Genomic DNA, 20,392 nt, shown 5'->3' on the forward strand with positions numbered 1-20,392 from the left:
GTGACACTTTTGCCTTGCAGAGAAGTTGTGAGTTTCAACCATTTCCTGGAAGCAGCTGCTGAGAAGGAAGTTCAAGGGAAAGCTCGTCTGCAGGATTTCATTGAGAATCTGTTGCAGCGGGTGGAGTTGGCAGAAAAGCAGTTAGAGTTCTACCAGAGCCAGCAAGCCTCGGGCCTATGCCGTGACATCAGTGAGCATGTGGTGAGTCTTGCAGATCTCCTGATATATGTGAGGTCCCGGAGCATCTTGGATCTAGGTCAGAGAAAAAGGAAGTGGGGAGGGATTCTCAGGGACTCTGCAGATATCATTTGAAATCACTGCCCAGACCCTGGCCTGCTTATGGAAGGGATGTATGGAGTAAGCAAATTCCTGCCCGCACCATCTCTACTTCTTCCTCTCCCTGCTTTTCACCCAAGCCAAATTCATAGCACTGTAGCACTTTCTTCCCATTGTTCATCAATTTGCTCAAGTGGGCACCAGTAACATCTCCATTGTGAGACTTGTTGTTAGTGTTTTTGGCATATCAAATACGCCATGGGTAGCTTGCTAGGCTCTGCTGTGCGGGTGGGATATTCTCGGTAGCTTGCCAGGCTACCCAAGAGGGACAGAAGAATCGAACCCCCATCAACCGCATGCAAGGCAAGCGCCCTACCCACTGTGCTATTGCTCCAGTCTGAAATTCATAGTTGAAATAGTTTTATATTCTGAAAAATAACAGGATCTGAATTCACCAAGTAATTCATCTGTCCTAGTCTTGGTCTCAGGAAGAAGAGAAGGTGTATTGAGAGCTGGGGAGATAGTAAAAAGGTTAAGGCAATTGCCTTATACCGTATCTCTCTTATTTGAAACCCAGCACTATGTATGGTCACAAGCACTGCCAGGGGTCTTTCCTGAACATAGAACCACAGTAACCTCTGCCTGCTGCTGGGTATGTATGGCCCAGATCCCCCGGCCTCCACCCCCCACCAAAGAAAGCTAAACTGTCTTGTTTTAGAGCTTCTGAAGAAAATCTGAAATGCTGACTGTTCTCAATACCTCCAGATTTAACCATTTACTTTCACTGCTTAATAGGAAGATACTGTATGAGAGACACTATAGATTAATCATTCTTTGAATAGATTTTCAACAAAATTTAGAAAAAGGGCCAGGAATATTTCTTAGTGATAGATCACCTGCCTGGAATGTCTGAAGCCCTGGGATTCGATCCCTGACATTGAAAAAATAATTAGAAAACTTCAAGAGTGGTATGTGGGCTGGAGTAATAGCACAGCAGGCATTTGCCTTGCATGCAACTGACCTGGGTTCAATTCTTCCGCCCCTCTCGGAGAGCCTGGCAAGCTACCGAGAGTATCCCGACCGCACGGCAGAGCCTGGAAAAGTTACCCGTGGCATATTCGATATGCCAAAAACAGTAATGACGAGTCTCACATTGGAGACATTACTGGTGCCTGCTCAAGCAAATCGATGAGCAACGGGGTGACAGTGACAGTGACAAGAGTGGTATTTCTGGTTTAGAGTATATTTTTGCATACAATTTTGCACAGAGTTTCAGAGACTTAAGAATCCTTCACAGTTCATATCAGAACTCTAGATATGGATGTAGGTCCAGGCTCACAAATGTGGCTTAATCAAGATTCTCCAGTGTGTTTGGAAGGGAAATGGTGAAATATTTTCCCTCTATATCATTTCCTTGGTGGAATAGAGAGAAAGGATTTTTTGAAACCCACAAAGGCTTATTATAATATTTTCATTATTCATTGAACTTTATACTTGTTTCTATCTCAAAAGATGAAAATGATTCTTAGACTCTCTCTTCCTTCTATATGGAATATACCTATGGAAGAGAAAAATAGGAAACGTGTTATCAAAAAGATCAGTAGGGTTGCTGTTGACTGACTTAAATGAGTTTTAGTTCCAAGTTTTCTGGAAGCAAGGATTAAGCTCGAGATTTAATCTGAATATTAAATGAAAAAAGGGAATAAATGAAAAGCAGATTGGAGAGAGAGGAAGAAAGATGGGAGCATTGGAGGAAAGAGTCAGGAGGAGTGAAATGAAGAAATTCTCTGTCATTCTCACAGTAAGTGCCCAGCCTTAGAGAACTGCAATAATGCAAATGAGAGAACTTTCTGATCAAGAACAAAAGAAGACTGGGAAAAAAGCAAATTTGCTGCATCTGTGAGATTTTGGTGACTGTAATCAAAACAGTTTCAAGCTGCCACTGCAATCAAAACTACTTGACATATTTTTTTTTATTTTCTTAGTGTCTGTGATCTTCCACCAGTACCTTTTGAGAGTGGACTTTTATTCCTCTTCTGCATTCTCTCTCTTCATTGGGATGGAGAAAGTCAAGTCAAACCTAGCCATGCGTGGAGAAAGGCCTTGAGCCCTTTTTGACCTCTTATACCTTCCCCTCTTTTAGGGGAGACTGTGGCACCAGGTCACAAAGCTCAGATGTGAGGTTTAAATGCCTGACTTTCAGACTGTTTCCCCCTGTAACTTCTGACTGGGCAATAACAATTGCTTTAATGAGTTTCTAATTCTTCCTTAAAATTAAAATGGTCAGCCTCTGACTCCTAACTGTGGTGGTTGAAGCTAAAATGTAGCATCCATGTAATAAAGTGTCTAGACTGACTTGTAATCCAGAACTAGGAAATGCCTAAAATTTTCTCCTAATCCCAGGGACTTTTTAAAGAGAGGAAAGAGCTGTAGAAGATTGCCAAATTAGCTTCTTGGAATTGATATTTTGATGCCTCTTTTCTCTGTTAAGTTTGTTTCCCTGGTTTTAGCCAGTCATATTTCTCATATTGCTGTACCATAGGGTTAAAGTTGGACGGCATCTTGACTCTCTAATCAGGTGTTCATGTACAAAAGTATATGTATGCATATATTTATTTTTATGTTTGTAAGCAGCATGTACACAGTCATATATATATATATATATATATATATATATATATATAGAGAGAGAGAGAGAGAGAGAGAGAGAGAGAGAGAGATTTACTTAAGAAACCAGGATCCATTTTGATGATGTAATGAAAATTCTCTGCCTGATCACCCCACGGTCTGTGCTGGCTCTGAAGACACAGGAAAATGTGGATGTTTTGGGGAGGAAAGACATTGACTCATTTTTACAAACCAACTGGCCCAGCTGAGTGAGCATACAACACCGAGGCAGCCCAGGTGTCTGTATCCTCAGCACGCGTCCTTCTCCATGGTTGGACCCAAACATTCTCCTCTACCCAGCCCTTACCTTCCTCCTCCAGAAGAGTCTGCAATGCCACCACTCATCTGGACTTGCACCATTTCCACTACAAAACCGTCCTTTTCATCCCCTTTCTCTCACCTGTCCCTGCTTCCCTCCTTGTTTTTTGCTTGTTTCCTTATTACTACCTCCAGATACCAGTGGAATTTTCTGGATTGATGTGTAAATTACTAATTTTTAAGGTGCTTTCTAGCTTGAGATTATTTTTAAGCTCTAGAAAAAAAATCTTCTCAATTAGTACCTTTTCTGAAATAAGGTTTCAACATCTGTGTCTTTTGCTTAATCCCCTTGTGCATGCATTTTTTTTCCCTCCCCACCTGGTTTATCTCTAAAAATGTAATGTGCTTACTCAGATATTTTGTTTTCATGCTCTGAAAAATTCTGTTGAATTAGATACCAAGTGACCTAATATCCCATCTGCCAAAATCACTCACAGAACTGCTTAAATGGAAAGCCATGAAACAGCTTGGGTAATATTATTTTAAGAATCACATTTATTATTTCCTGCAGGTTGCTCAATTAAGATTAGAAGTAATTCATTTAACATATCTTTGTTGGAGGCCACAGCACCTACTGGGTGCTAAGGACACTGCCATGATTTAGATAGACAAGGTCCTGGCTCTCAGTGAAGTGGGTGAGCATGATAAATAACAAAGGTAGTTTCATATAGCAATAATTACTGGAAAGAAAAAGAGGATATATTTCAAATATTTATGTTATAGGGGCTAAAGAGATAGCAGTGGTAGTGTGCTTGCCTTGCATACAACTGACCCGGTCCAATCCCTAGCACCACATATGACTCCCAGACCCCCCTAAGAGTTGGTAAATGTTTATTTCCCGGAGCACAAAACCAGGAGTAAATCTTGAGCACTGTTGTCAAATATCTGTTAGCCACGAAAATGTCTTCCTGAAGAGGCAACCTCAGTATTTTGACCTGAGTAATATAACAGGCATCTCTGAAAATTCATAAAAGGAATGTTCTAGAAAAAAAAGAGGGAAATCCAAAGTGCCTTAAGGAAACACATTTCACACAGCTCATGGTTGAAGGGAAATTAAGTCAGATGAAAGGGGGAGGGTCAAGATGCTCTGTACCTTCTCAACGACCTAAGGCGTTTGTACTGTCCAGCGCACACAGGAAGCTACTGGAAGGGCAGTGAGCAAGAACTCATCTGTGTTTTAGCAAAACTAGATTTTAGCCCAAAAAAAATTTTGACCTGAGTAATATAACAGGCATCTCTGAAAATTTTTTGGGCTAAAATCCAGTTGTAGTGTGGCAGTTAGAAGGAGTGGGGGTGGCAGCATGGATAGGAAGACTGATGGATGGAGGATATAGTCTAGGAATAGAACTGGAAGAACTGAAAAAAAATTAAACTAAAATGAAAAAAATAAAGGGGAGAAAAAAGAATTGACAAGCCTAGCTGTCCTTAATGAAGAATTAGCAAGTAAGAGAGAAAAGAATCAAGGAGGCTGGGACCATAGTACAGTGGGTAGGGCATCTGCCTTGCACGCAGCCGACTAGGGTTCTATCCTTGGCATCCATATGGTCCCCCGAGCACCACCAGAAGTAATTCCTGAGTGCAGAGCCAGGAGGAACCTCTGAGCATTGCTAGGTGTAGCCCAAAAAGGAAAAAAAAAAGAATAAATATAAGTCTTGAGTGTGATAATTTGACAATATGGTGCTTCTGTTAACATAGAAGAGGCAATGGAAGAGGACTGGGTATCCAGTTTACCCAACTAGCCTGCAGCAGCCCGACATACTGTGTTAGATAGACTCTCAGTACAAAGTTATTTCTATTTTCCAGCTGAACCTTTCATTGAGGGCTCAAGTAAGCCCCATATTCATAGTCACCTCTTTGTAAATAGAAACAAAATAAAGTAATTCTACTAGGAGAAAGCAGATAGATAGATGAGTAAATAGTATTATGAGTAAATAGTATTTTCATCTAAGAATATAGGGGCCAGAAGGAACAGTGACCTCTAGTGTTCACAGGGAGAAGGGCACATGAGCGTTCAAGGGGACTGCTAACCTCTCTCCCTAACCTTCAACTTGGGTGAAATCACTGGAGAAATCCTAACCCAGCCATGTATTCTACTTCACTTTTCATCTAAAATTTCTACTTTTATTTATTATTACAGAAAATCTCATATAAATATATTGTATATAAAATATACTATAGTATAATATTATATATAATATATTATACAATAATATAATATATAATATCATATATATTTTGAGTCAATGTACTCAGACCTGGAAAAGTATATACTATATATAATGTAATATATTATAATATATGTTATATGTTATATATTATATATAATCTGATACATATATATAATATATGGGCTGGAACGATAGCACAGCGGTTGGGCTTTCGCCTTTCACTCGGCCAACTCGTGTTCGATTCCTCTGCCCCTCTCGGAGAGCCCGGCAAGCTACTAAGAGTATGGAGCCCACACAGCAGAGCCTGGCAAGCTACCCGTGCGTATTGGATATGCCCAAAACAGTAACAATAAGTCTCTCAATGAGACATGTTACTGGTGCCTGCTCGAACAAATTTATGAGCAACGGCATGATATATAATATATACTTTTCCAGGTCTGGGTACATGGCTCAAAAAGCTAGAGTGCTTGCTTAGCTGTGAAAGGCCTAGATTCGATTTCTGTCACCACATATATAATCCCCCAGGTACTCTAGGAATAGCCCAAACTAAACAATCGAACCATATTTTTGATAGGGAGGCAGTGCAAAGACTTTCTCTGGATTATAGCATGCTAATTTGTGTTTGGAATCCAGTCTAACACTTGTAAATCACTGAGGCTTGAACCAGCCACTGAAGTTTTCATATCTGTGAAAAAAAGAATTGTAAAACTCTCCTCACGTGACTGTTTTGAGAGTTAGTTGAGGTGGTTGTGCGGGTATTTTATCTAGTGGGTTACATAGAGATATGCACAGTTGGTTCTATCTATAGGAAGGCCTATGTGTGAAATGTTCAGTGCATCTTAACCTACCTTCATGCATTTCCCTTTCTGTAGGACTTGCTAACTTAGTATTTCCTAGGCCCCAGAAGGATCCATTCACCAGTGATATTTTCAGGTGCTGAAATAGCATTATTTTTTTTTTAAGAACTTCCTTAGCAGCGTTGGTTGTATGGAGATCCCAGTTATGTAGGCCTCATGGTTCAATGCCAGGCCTCAGCCATTTGGTGCTGTTCAAGCCCAGCAGTGCTCGGGGCAACCAAAGCCATACCTGGCGCTGCTGGTAGGGAACAGGGGCATGTAGTGCCAGTGGCTGAATTCACGGTCTCACTTAAAGCTTGTACTGTGCGCCTCTCCACGCTTTCTCTGGCCACTGATATTGTATTCCTTAACATATCTGGGGAGTTTGTGACCTCTCTGAATATTGGCAAACATGGTTGGCCTTTTCCCCAGCTTAAAAATATAATTAATCTATATTGCATATATATATATATACATACGCATAAACACACATGTACATAATGTATGTAAATGCACGCATATATCTATGTCTTCATACTTAATCCCATAAAATTCTAAAGGGTATTACATATACACTTAAGCAGCTAATGATCAGATTATATAACTTCATGCTTATATACATATATATGGTAAAGTTAAAAAATTAAAACAGGAAAAAAAATTCCTGTACATTTTCCACAGTTACCTTCTACACTGAAGGCCGTTCAAGAAACCCAGCTGAGAAACCCTTATTGGTAGCGGCAAGGCAGAGGCAAGAGGGTGGCATTGCTGATGATTCAAGGTTCCCAGTAGCTGCTGGTGTGGGTTTGCTTGAGCATTCAGTCCCATCTACTCTCTGTATTGCACAGTCCCCAGTGCTCAAGCAAGGAAAGTGCCTGTTTTTGCTCAAGTTTACTGATATTATGCCAAACCTAGCCAGTATAAACAGGGTGATCCATGACCTTTTGATAGTGATGAAAAGTAGAAGGTGAGTATTTCATCTTAGCACTGTAGCATTGTCGTCCTGTTGCTCATAAATTTGCTTGAGCAGGCATCAGTAACTTCTCCATTGTGAGACTTGCTGTTACTGTTTTTGGCATATTGAATATGTCTCCGAGAGGTGTAAAAAACTAAAGCTCTCCAAGGGGCGCACGCACTCGCGGGCTCTCTGGGTGGCTCTGTCTCACCGTCAAGGGCAAGCGACGGAAGGAAGAAGGCCAAACTGGTTGCTTGATCAGTTTATTTTATTCTCTCTCTCCCTGCTTCTCTCCCTGCTTCTCTCCTGGCTCTAGATCTCTCACTAGATCTCTGGATCTGGGCCCCCAACCCACTCTTACAGCCTAGTTAAATCTCCCCAGCACGAGGGGGTTGGGGCGTACACATAGGTGTGGTCACCATCAATAGGGCTGAGGTTCCTTTCCCTTAGGGGATGCTTTTCCTAGGACTTAATTCTTTCAGCAGGAGTAAAGGAGTACCATAACTTTACTCCCAAGGGCGGAGTCCCATGAGTGTGTTTCTCTTCTCCTCAGCCAGCAAACATATAAGAATTCATAATATTAATCATTTTGTATGGACACAATAAGAGATGCATTAAAGCTTATAGAATTGCTCTCCTGGGGCCATCTCAATCTCAGACTACAGTGCTCAGGCCAGATCAGTCTTTCCTATCCCTAGCAGGGTCCTAGTCTCATCATTACTTTTGGATCATGACAGTATTTGTCTATGATCAAGCTCTTAACTTATAGTTAAGAATTAGGCACTTTGGCCAGGCCCATCTTGATGCCAGGGTAGCACATAACTCACTGCTTGCCCTGGATCTGTCCCGTCCCTCGTCGGGACCCTGCTTTTGAGGTGCTAGGAACTGAGGGCAACTGAGGCTTAAGTGGAGAAAGCAGATGCCCGGGAGGGAATAATATTCGAGGTCAATTAAATCCCAAGTTACAAAAGCATAATATTGTCTTCTCGTGTCCATACAAAAAGAACATTGCTTTAAAGTAAATTATTCAAAAGGCACAAGAAGAGGAGAAAGGCAATATTAACTTATATAATATAAATTCAGTATCCTAGGAAGGTCTGACCTTACAAATTTGCAGTCAGATTAAGGGAAAGCCTCGGATTAACTCTTTTGGGGAAGACAGCATGGATAAGTTATTATAGCTAAACAAAGGGATGGGAGAGATTCTGGAACACCTTGATGGGTGAGACTGGGGTAAGCCTAAACTCCGGCGAAAACCGGGACAAGCTACTTGTGGCAAGGGGGGAGAGGACAAAGTAATGTCATCCTACAGAGAGGGACGGAGGAATCGAACCCGGGTCAGCCCATGCAAAGCAAACACCCTACCTGCATCACTATCGCTCCAGTCCTTCTTTAAATGTTTGTTCTCCCCTCAGGCACCATGGTTTGCAATATTGTTAATGATAAAATTTAGGCATCCAGTGTGCCACCACCAGACCTACTACGGGAATGTCTGTCCCTCCACCAATGCCTCAAGGCCCACTCCCACTGCTATCCCACTCCCTTGACAAACTCAGTTCTGTAGGCAGACTCTGGCATTTGTAGCCACTTCAATGCTGTTTCATCTTCCCTTCTTGACAGATGTGATCCAGAACAGTCTGTTAAAGTTTTTTCTGTTTGCTTCTGGGTAAACCAACCACAGACAAAAGAATCAGGAACTTGAGTGTGTCTTGCTGAATTTGTCTTTTTGGACTACTGACCAGGACATGTGTTTTAGCTCCAATGCCAAGATGGGCCTCACTCTATATTTTATTTGTCATTGCTTGCTTCAGTCAGTCTGTTTACTGATGTGACATCACGTCTTTGAATGAATGCCACATGAGAGAAGAGAGCTCCTGAAGGTGGAGAATACACTGATTTTCCCATAAAAGAGATGGTGACCTCAGGATCACAAAAAAGATCATGCTGAATACATTCTGCAAATGAAATTCTGAGTCACAAATGTGCATGCATCTGTTTTATCGAGAGTGGTAGACAATGTCAATGACAGAAAGTCCTAAGGATAGTAATAGATTTGGTCTTCATATGCTCTCATTTTAAAAGTTACGTTTTTTAGGAAATAAATATTTATGACAATTTTTCTATTAGTTGAGACCAGTCAGCACTTTCACGAGTTAGTTGTAATGCAGATGGAATCAGTCAAGGATTAATAGTACATCACTTTTTGGCATTTAAAGGCATGTTTCTTCCAACGGGTACCTTTTTTGGGGGGGGTTGCTTGAAATTTTTTTTTAATTTTTGAGATATTTTTGGTATATTGTAAATTACAGCACAAGGAAACACAGACATTTTCCCAATAAGCTAAGCTTGAGCCTGAGAAGTTCTTGCTCACTGCTGTCCATGGCAGTACTGTATGAGTCACTGATACCTTAGTGTGAATGCTGTTTCTTAAAAAATAGAAGTAAGAAAGATATTTCAAATCAAATTCAAATTTAAGTGATGTAATTCTTTTTATTTATTTTCCTTCAGCTTACAGATATCTCTTCAAATAGGAAACCCAAATGCTTGTATGTATTTCTCTTTACCATTGCACCATTTTTGATTTGCATGTTTCCCTGTTGCAGTTTATATAAAATCCATAGTATCAATAGCTTTCAGTGTCTCCAATGAAAATTTATCTGATTGTTTACGTTACTTTATAAAATGTGTTTGTGTGTAACTTTCAATTATACCAATAGCCTATTAGTATATAGCCTAATGATAGTATTATAGGAATATTTTTATAGTACTAAATAACTTTCTATCATTCAGGCATAGCATTGCCATACACAATACTATATAAATGTAATTGTGTAATATAATTAATATATCCATATATTTGTATTCTGTCATGCATACTATTAATGTATACTAGTCATCTTAAATTTCATAATAGCTTAGTATGAACTTGTCTGAGTACAGAGTAGTCTTAAAGAATCAGAGAAATGAGCTATGATCCCATCTTCTCTGTAGACCAACTGTTTGTATTATCATGAGTATCCACTTCAGTTTTCTACACTCAGGAATTTTTTTTTTTTTTTTTTTTGCTTTTTGGGTCACACCCAGCAATGCACAGGGGTTACTCCTGGTTCTACACTCAGGAATTACCCCTGGCGGTGCTCAGGGGACCATATGGGATGCTGGGATTCGAACCTGGGTCAGCCTGGGTCGGCCGCGTGCAAGGCAAGCGCCCTACCCGCTATGCTATTGCTCTAGCCCCTCCACTTCAGTTTTCTACACTTCAATTTTATCACTGGGATTAAAAATATTTCCTGGCAAATTTAATACCATGAGATCATTTCACAAAGGCCAAAATAAATTTAGGAAGAAAAATATCTATACATATGTGATTTGTTTTATGTGTAACATTCTCAATACTCTCTCAGAGGTGATTATACCAGGGATAGTTTTTGATCTTTTTAGGTTTTTGAAAGAAATATTGTTTTCTTGCTCATCTCCCTCCTTCCATTTGACCCTCTGTAGAAACCGAGGACATCCACATTCTGGATGTAATCACCTGGATCTCAAGACCCATTTTCATCCAAAAGGAAGGAGCTACCTGAAAAAAGCCAAGGATGACAGAGCCAGCATGCAGCCTGCTAAGTCCATTCACGAGCAGCCAGAGTCCCCAAGAGAACTCTGTAGACCACCAAAGAAAGGGGAGCCTCTGGGGTTCAGCCGGAAAGGCAATATCAGACCCAAAATGGCCAAGAAAAAGCCAGCTGCAATTGTGCACATCATTTGATAGGGTGGGTGGGTCTGGACCACTGTCACTGAGCTTTGGGAAATGTTTTAGAGTCTGAGAGTAATGTCCTTTTGGACATATCATTGTAAGAAAGCAAAGGGCATTGCATATTTATTTTGCATTCACACAAGCACCTCGATTAACCAGAATTTAAAAGATGTCAATGGGTATGAACCAGACATTTATTACAGGCCTACTTTTCAACCAAGAAGCAAAGAATAAAGTGTGTGTGTGTGGGGGGGGTGGTGGTGGGAGGAATTGAAAGCAGTCTTATGTTCAATTTTTAATAAAATGAAGCTCCTGCTCCGGAAATAGCCCTGTATCCCATAATTTCCACATAAGGGATTCTATACTGTGGTCCTTAAACCTCAGACCAAAGGCCAACCAAGATTTTAGGTTGGAGAAAGAAATTTATCTGTGCCCACTGCTGCCTGAATTGAGAATGTAAAATCCTATATCTAGCAGCAAAATAAAGATCGTTTTGTTTGCTTTAGCATCCCCCTCAATTACTTCAAATGCCCACAAATAAGAATTCCTTTTGTGTCAGGTGTTCTGGTTAACCAAGATTGCAGTGTCTGCAGAGTATGTCAGGGACTCATCCAGTCAGACTCCAGTTCTCATTTCAGTGGACTCTTTTCCAGTTTGCGTGGTTCCAGTATTTTGTTTTCCCGGATGCCTGTTTTTTCTGATTTGCGTACTCCTCCGCTCTCTTCTTTGGATGAATCACCTGCATTGTAAGACTGTGCTCTATTTTCACAGCTCTTTCTATTGCTGTGGACGAGAAGCTAACTCACCATCAGCACCGCTGTTCGTTCAGGGGCACACAGCTGAAGGCCAGTGGAGTGCACATTGTGAACCATCTTGAGGACGTGGAAATGTTTGAACCTCGGTTCTCTCCCAAGACTGCTTCCCTGGTGGTGTTGTCAGCAGCCTCTCTGTTCCGTGCAGCATGACTTTCTCCCTACTGACCCAGCTGTTCCACTCACTGCCCTTTCTGTGGCTCTGTCACGAGTACAGTATGCATTCTTACCTTTCAACCAAGCTGCTGTGGAGTTCACTGCCCACTGCTTTCTAAAGTAGCTTCTGAAATACACGCACATGTGGGATCCAGAATCCGAGCCTGTCCTTTGCTTCCCTCCCTAAAATGACCTTTGTTTCCACAAAAACCATATGTGAAGAATCTTCTGCTTTATGGTTTTCTTCATGAATGAATTTCTGTGCTACTCTTTGTTGCTGTTGTTTTTTAAATTTGGCAATTTTGGCAGATTTGTAGTTTTCAAGTGCTGACACCCTTCTGGAAACAAGAACAATGAAGTCCACAAATATATACATATATACATATATAACATATAAAATATATGTCAAGTATATTAATAATTTATTTTTAAATACTCCAAAATGTGTATGTTTGTGGTGGGTGGGTTTTAAATGCTATGTGTTAGTTCATGTAAATTGAAATCTCCTGTTTTAAAAATTAAAACTGCAACCTAATTAAAATTAATAGAATTATAATTGTTACTGCAATAAGCATCAGCTTAGTAGTTAATTAAAAATAGGCAGTAAAGCAATTACTTAAAATGCCAGTAAACTTAAAAGTTCACTTATTGTTATACAAACATTTGAACCTATTACAGTGGCCATGTTGATTTTTGAAACTTCACTCTTGACTTTTGGCTCATGGGTAGGTCATACATGGTGGTGTTTAGGTAACTATCAAATGGAAAAACGTTGCTGTGAATATCACTGTTTAGGCTAACGTTGTAAAATTGTAATAATTATTATTTGTGGAATTAACCTCCTCCAAAGTTATTTATTATTGATATTTAAAACATGATTGCACTTTAGCTTTTTAAATACTAAAAAATTGACTGTATTGCATGCTTTTGTCTTGTAATGTGTGTGTGCAAAGATGAAAACTTGATTTGAAAACTGGTATAGCCAGGGTTTATTTTCATTTTATTTAATGTAACCTACACTTTCAATTTTTATCTAATATGCCTAGAGAGCTTACTTCCTCTCACTGACAGTGGTACCCAGTAACCTTCAGAAAGCGGCATAAAGTCATCACTCTTATCTACATTACACAAGACAAGTTATCTTTAAGATTTATTGTACTAAAAACAATGCTTTAAGTTTCGACTAAATTCATACCTTCACACAAGGAAGTATATTTTGTATGTTGTACTTCCTTAGAGATAGAGGTCTGCTGTTGAAACATGGGGGCTGGCTCACTCCATGGAATACTCCATTTACTTGCCGTGGCCTAAGCTGTGTGCCATGTTCCACGGGTTTTTTGCTTTGTTTTGTTTTGGGGGGGTCATGCCCAGCAGCGCTTAGGGCTTATTCCTGGCTCTGCACTCAGGGATCACTCCTGGCAGGCTCGGGGGACCATATGGGATGCTGGGGATCAAACCCGGGTAGGCCATGTGCAAGGCAAGTGTCCTACCCACCATACTAAGCTCCAGCCCCTTGGGTCTTATTTTTAAATATTTCCTTTGTCCCTGTGGACAGTCAACCTTAAAAGTTTTAGTTTTTTTTTTTTTTTCAATAAATCACTAACGTTTCTCAGAAAACATGTTCAGGGTTAAACTGAAGAACGGATCTAATTTTATCTTTTTGTTTTGTAAGGAAGAGATCTTTATTTGAACTGTTCTTTCTCTTTTCCTCCAAATAGGTTACAGATTCTTAACTGTGAAGTTCAGATTGTTTAGACACTGGCTTCCAGTATTATGCAGGGTCAGTTAATGTATAGAAGTTGGAATATTGTTCCCAGAATTTTAAAAGGTTTTTAGATTATAAAATATTATAACAATAAAACTATATTTCTGACTAATGTGTTGGTATGTTTGTCTCATTTAAATGTTATTGGGAGCAAGTATGTTGGTCCATTAATAGCTAATCAAACAGCCCTCCAGGAATAACTATTAATTGTACATATAATCACTATGATCTCATACTTGTAAGCTTTCTTGAAAACTTTGCTTTTGTTTTTCATAATGCCTGTATCTGAAAGTTCTTTTTATATATTTTCGCACTGAAACATCTTCATTAAAAGCCCATTTGGCACTTATCCCCTATCTTCCTCCACAACTATGAGTAATTTTCCTACATTGTATTTTTAAGTTTGTTGACTCTGAGCTAAATCCATAAACAAATTTCAAACTGTATATATAATCCCGTCTACATATGCAAGACCCAGAGGTTGATCAGGACAGATAACAGGTACTGAATATATTACAGACTTATATTGAACATATTAGAGACTTGTATTATGGGTAGAACTGCTTAGTCATTACTCTAAAGAACCATGGAAGTAGGAAACTTTAGAAAACATTATTTGCTCAGGATTTATTAGAGCTTTTAGAAAGAGATTGACCTCAATCTGTTCTTGTGCTTACACATGTTAAAGCTAATGGGTTTGCCAGGTCCCACTGTTCTTGAGAAATAACTAACATTATCATTATCTCAGGGAATTCAGAAAACATAAATAAGCCTTAGTACCTCAATTCTGTTCATTCTGAATCCTTGAGATATAAGAATGCCATAGATGTCATATGTGCAGGATCCCAAATTATTTCAAGTATTTAACTGATGAGGCAATTTTAGATCAAATTATTTTATGAGGTGTTCACATGGTGACATATTTTTCCTCTTTTTTCTTTTGGTTCTTGTCCTTTATCAATAACATTTATGCATCTGAAATTTTCATTTAAGAAAAGGATCATTAACTTGCAGTCCTATATTGTGTTTACTCTGCATTTACAGCCATTATTACAGAACAGAAATGAGTTTTTTTCCATTAGAAAAACCTCATGCAGAGAAGACACAACTCTCCTGCCAACACTAATTGAGACACTGGTAAATGCTATCTCTGTGGAGGCAGATGCTGAGATGGTGCATGAGGACTCATACACATGTCCTGTGATAAGAGATATGATTGCTGTCTTCAAATATCTGGTGTTGTCCCATACAAGAATATTTATTTTGTATGACTGCCATTATTAACAAGATGTAGATACCAAGTTATTGAGCAAAAAATGTCCAAGTGCAATACAGTATAGCTCACCTTGTTATTACATGAGCACCTGCACACATTTGTAATTGAAACTCTTCACTGCTCCTCCCTTTGTGGGAGGCAGAATTCTCCACTGGTAAGGAAATGGCACTTTTGAGTACCTGAAACCCTAAAATTCTATTATATGTACCAATATGAACTTACTGTAAATGTTGATCACGTAGAAGTGTTGACCTGAGGGATTTATTTTGGAAATTTTATTTCACTAACTTGGACTTTGTAAATTTGTTTATAAGATGTATCCTACTGGAATACTTTTGAGGCAGATAGCGATGAGGAGATATCTTTTCTTAGCATGTGTAGAAACACAGTTGGAAAATAATTCAGGCACCAGGGACTCAAACCCAGGTCAGCTGCATGCAAGGCCCGTGCCCTACCTGCTGTACTATTGTTATGGCCCTATTTTTGTTTATTTTACTTTCCATTTTGTGTGTTTGTGTGTGTGTGTGTGTTGCATTGTGGTGGTAGGAATCAAACTAAGGAATTCTCATATACTCTGCCTTTGTGCAATATTCCTCATCTGTTTCTTATTTTCCATAACTTTCCTCTATATTTTCCATAACTTTGTGGACTTTTTTTGATAATATAAAAGGTTAACTGTTCTTACTGAAGATTCACAAACTGATATGTTGACACTTCTATAATAGAATGCAATCTAGGTTTAGGTCTTATTTTATACTTCCAATAAGTTTTACACCTATTTTCAAATCAAGATATATAGTTGTTATCATGCACTATCTTAAATGCACCATGTCTACTCATCACTGTACAGACTATTGTTAACATTAAGATGTCTATAACTTGAAGTTGGAAATAATATGCCAAAACAAAACAATCAAATGGAACTAGCAACCAGTTATTTTCTTTTTTATGGAAAATTGCCTTCCAGTCAACTGTTTAGTAGAAGATGCTGGTGGCAAAGAACTCACAACAAGTCTACCTAGAACCTCTACTGACAAATCAGAAAATGTCACGGTACAGTCTCTCTGCCCTGCTTTCGAACCCCTGTTATTTAGACACCACCAATCTTTTTGTCAGCGAGAACTAGATGAAAGAATAGTACAAAATTCCATCTCGTGATGGAATATTGGAATTCAGAGCTTTATCTAGTTCTTCGAATTTTAAGCAATGAAAGTTTTCACACGCAAGAGAACATTTAGTTTGGTAGTGATAAGCTCTGATGTTTGTGTTCACTGGTATTGACACTAGTGTTTTCAATGGCCTAGATTAGTGCTATAGCCTCAGCATTGGTCCCGGCTAAGGAGACCTCCTCCCTTGCTACTCTATTCGTATCAAAGATAATGGGAGCCAAAAATACAATTTTATAAACGCCTTTTTGATGAATCAGGTAAACTCAGTTTCTTTTTCGTGCCACTAAGAACCCTGATGGCAATAGTTCACATGTTTTAAGTAGCATGAGAGGTGAGGAACTACTTCATTGTAAATAGGTTAGAGTGGATTCCAGCTAGGCTGTCATAAAGTGTCTATTTACATTGCAGCACAAAGGAGGTTTATGTACTCTTATGTGTACACTAATATGACTACTCATTCTTTGTGTTATACTTAGCCCGTTTCCTTTTTCAGTTTCAGCCTCTATTAAGCTCATAAGATATAATACTTTGTTTCTAAAATTTCCACTTGCTATTTTTAAATGTTATATCTTACCATTTACCTTATTGTTTAAGGGAAATTTACCAAAGTGAATGCCCAGTTTGATTAGATAATATTTAAGATATCATCAGGAGGTCTCAAAAAACCTAGAATTAGTCATTATATCTAATGAATCATTCATTTTTCCATCCATATTACATACATACATGCATAGCACATCCATTATCCACTGGTGCATATTCATTGGAAAGCTGTATGAGCCAGTAACTGAAGTCAGTACAAGGAGTATAGGATGCTTAATGACCAGATACTTTTAGGGTAACTGGTGAAGTTTTCTGAATCAGGAAGGCAAGTATCCATTACTGTTAGCCTGTCTGGAATGCTGTTGACATTATTGTGATTGCCTAAGGCTTTGCAGTTTTCCAGAACCACAGTCTTTTTTTTTTTTTCTTTTTGGGTCACACCCAGCGATGCTCAGGGGTCACTCCTGGCTCATGCACTCAGGGATTAATCCTGGAGCTGCTTGGGGAACCATATGGAATGCTGGGAATTGAACCCGGGTCATCCAAGGCAAACGCTCTACCCACTGTGCTATCGCTACAGCCCCAGAACCACAGTCTCTTAAGAGGAACCCCGACTCAGTCATTCTGTTTTATGACAATATTTTCTGCATGACATTGATTAGTATCTGAAATGACCTTATTTATTGAACTGTTAAGAGCTGGAGGAATGAATTACCAGATGAAAGAGGTTTCTTTTCTGCAGAGACTCAGAATCATTCTAATGATAATGTGCATTGTAGATTTCCCAGAGGAGGGAAAAGTATAAATGCTTATTTGATCAAGTAACTTTTCTTTGAGGGAATACACAGTAACTTTATTTTTTGCAACCACAGTAGTTACTGTTTCAGAATAAGTTTTGGTAAAAATGTCAAAAGTGCAATCACTGGGAGGCCCAAACCCCCACCTTTTATCATTGTTGTTGTTGTGGGTTGTGAGGCAGGCAGGTACTTGGAGGCAGGGGTGCTGGGATTGCAGATGTGTACTAGCAATCAAAATAACAGAATGAGGGCTTTCGGTCAGTATGTAGGGCTGCTCCAGGAATCAATATCATAGCCTCTAGAGACAAGGGCCAGGAAGATTGCTCCACGGTTGGAAGCCTGCCTCATGAGCTGGGGAAGAAGGCAGCTTGGATAGAGAAGGGATCACTAAGTCAATGATGGTGGGAGGGATCGCTCGGGATGGGAGATGTGCGCTGAAAGTAGAAAAAGGACCAAATATGTGGCCTCTCAGTATCTGTATTGCAAACCATAATGGCCATAAGTAGAGAGAGAGTATGGGGGAAATTGTCTGCCACAGAGGCAGGGGGAGAAGTGGAATGGGTGGCGGCGAGGGAGAGGGGGAGGATACTGGGGACATTGGTGCTGGAAAATGTACACTGGTGGAGGACTGGGTGTCCTATCATTGTATGACTGAAATTCAAATATGAAAGCCTTGTAAATGTATCTCACAGTATTTCAATAATAATAATAAAAAAAATGATGCCTCACACCTGCTCCACCGCTATCCTTGGGCCCTCCTCACTCTTTTTTTTTTTTTTTTTTTTGCTTTTTGGGTCACACCCAGCGATGCACAGGGGTTACTCCTGGCTCTGCACTCAGGAATTACTCCTGGCGATGCTCAGGAGACCATATGGGATGCTGGGATTCGAACCTGGGTCGGCCAAGTGCAAGGCAAACGCCCTACCCGCTGTGCTATCACTCCAGCCCCCCTCCTCACTCTTCTTACAAAAGCTTAAGACTTCATATTTAAAGACAATTAAAATATAGTCTATAGGCCAGCAGTATCCAGCATCAAATGGGAGTAATCCTAGCTTCTATGTCAAGCCTCTATTAAGCTCATAAAATATAATATTTTATTTCTAAAATTTCCATTTGATAAACCTTTAAGATATTGCCTGTTTAAAACTGATCTCTTTGGGGTCAGGGGGCTATTTCAAAGAGGTGTTACATGTGTGAGGCTCTGAGTTCAGTCTTTTGCACTGCATTACCATGTGAGCACTATTCGGTGAGCCCCTGAACAGCACTATATTGATATCGGCCTGAGCAATGAATCATCAGGCTCAAACACTCCTTGGGAGAACCCTATAAAAAAATAAGTTTTAAAATAGATTTCTGTATTGTTTTCGATATAAGGTTATAATTATATTAAAGTAATTGACTTCATAATTATATTGAAGTCCTTATTTTCTGACTCCAAGATCCAACGCACCCACAATTCCATTTCTATTGAATTCTTTTCCTTAGAGTTTTTAGTGATAAGGTCTTCTTCCTAGCAGGTCCAGAATTTTTTTTATTTTTGAATCTGGATTATTGTATATAAAAATTATATTGTCTCCAAATAAGTTTTTCTTCCTTCATGAGAGATTTATCTTTTGCTTGCCAGATAACATTGAGACTGATCATCAAAACCTAATCAGAACTGAGCTAAGGCTGACATTTGCTTTGGATCAGGTTCAGTTTATTCCTAATTTCATTATGTTACTAAGGTGTTTTAGGATTTTTAATTAAATGTGTAGGTGTTAATTAGGTTTTCTCCTCCTGCAGGATCTAATATTTGTCTCTCCATCATTATAAAACAGCACAGAACTGGGGCTGGAGAGATAGCACAGGGGTTAGGGTGGGTAGGGCGTTTGCCTTGCACGTGGTGGACCCAGGTTCAATTCCCAGCATCTTATATGGTCCCCTAAGCACCACTGGGAGTAGTTCCTGAGTGCATGAGCCAGGAGTAACCCCTGTTCATTGCTGGGAGTGACCCAAAAAGCAAAACAACAACAACAACAAAATAGCACAGAACTGTTTTCTGATTTTCAGGATGCTTTGGCTTACGTCTGAAGTCCATTATTAGTTTCTCCTGTATTACAAGTCTACACAAATGCTTGTTTGTATATGAAAGGTTTTCTGCTCAGTTATTCGATCACCTGCCCTGACAATACCAGAAATTGGCCATTATCTTGAGAATATATGTATATATATATGAGGTGCCTAAAAGTCCTTAATTACATTGATAAACTATAAATATATAAATCCATTAAAATAACTCAGCACTTTTCTTTTTCAGAGCAGCCTAGGAAACTGTCAGAATGCTAATCTCTTAGCATCTCCAAGATTCTAAGAAATTAGCTACAAGGCTACAAGAGGAAAAATTTTGCCTGTTTGCCACAATTCTCAAATTCTTTACAAAAACCTATCCATAGTTCTCTTTCTAAGGATCAAATTCAGTGAACTACATCACTATACCATTAAGTCAGAAATTAAGTCTGGTGTCTTCAAGAGAGAGGTGAGCCTTACTTTGTCCAATGTTTGTAATCGTAACACTGGTCAGCTTCAAAATGCTCTACATATATCTGGATTTTTGTTTCTACTTTGGGCCACACACACTGTGCTCAGGGCTTACTTCTGTCTCTGCACTCAGGAAGCAGTCCTGGCAGGCTCAGGGGACCATATGGACACGTGGGCTACTGAGGACGGAACTCAGGTCAGGTGAGTGCAAGACAAATACCCTACTCTACTCACTCACTGTACTACTGTCTCACCAGCTCTTAAACTGAACATTTTTATCTTGGCTTTCCTATTGATATTATGATCATAAAATATCTTCAGTTCTTCACTTTAACTCAACAAATCTAAATTCTGCTTTTTTAATCACCCTCTGCTCTGAGCTG

The 20,392-nt window shown here is 39.4% G+C and overlaps 1 protein-coding gene across 2 annotated transcripts in view; it reads left to right on the top strand.

Annotated features, from left to right (window-relative positions):
• The window catches only part of ZNF365 (zinc finger protein 365), a 32,132-nt gene extending 18,316 nt beyond the window's left edge, over positions 1-13,816 (top strand). The window contains exons 3-6 of one of the 2 annotated variants that reach the window (XM_004617083.2): positions 21-201; positions 9,729-9,766; positions 10,722-10,987; positions 11,743-13,816. In XM_004617083.2, the coding sequence (XP_004617140.2) occupies positions 21-201; positions 9,729-9,766; positions 10,722-10,983 (481 nt within the window). In that variant the 3' untranslated portion in view covers positions 10,984-10,987; positions 11,743-13,816. The remainder of the gene's footprint in view (positions 1-20; positions 202-9,728; positions 9,767-10,721; positions 10,988-11,742) is intronic. The other variant, XM_055139760.1, reaches the window with a different exon arrangement.
• Positions 13,817-20,392: the final 6,576 nt, after the last annotated feature.

This window comes from Sorex araneus, chromosome 5 (assembly GCF_027595985.1).
Source record: "Sorex araneus isolate mSorAra2 chromosome 5, mSorAra2.pri, whole genome shotgun sequence".
Taxonomy (NCBI): domain Eukaryota; kingdom Metazoa; phylum Chordata; class Mammalia; order Eulipotyphla; family Soricidae; genus Sorex; species Sorex araneus.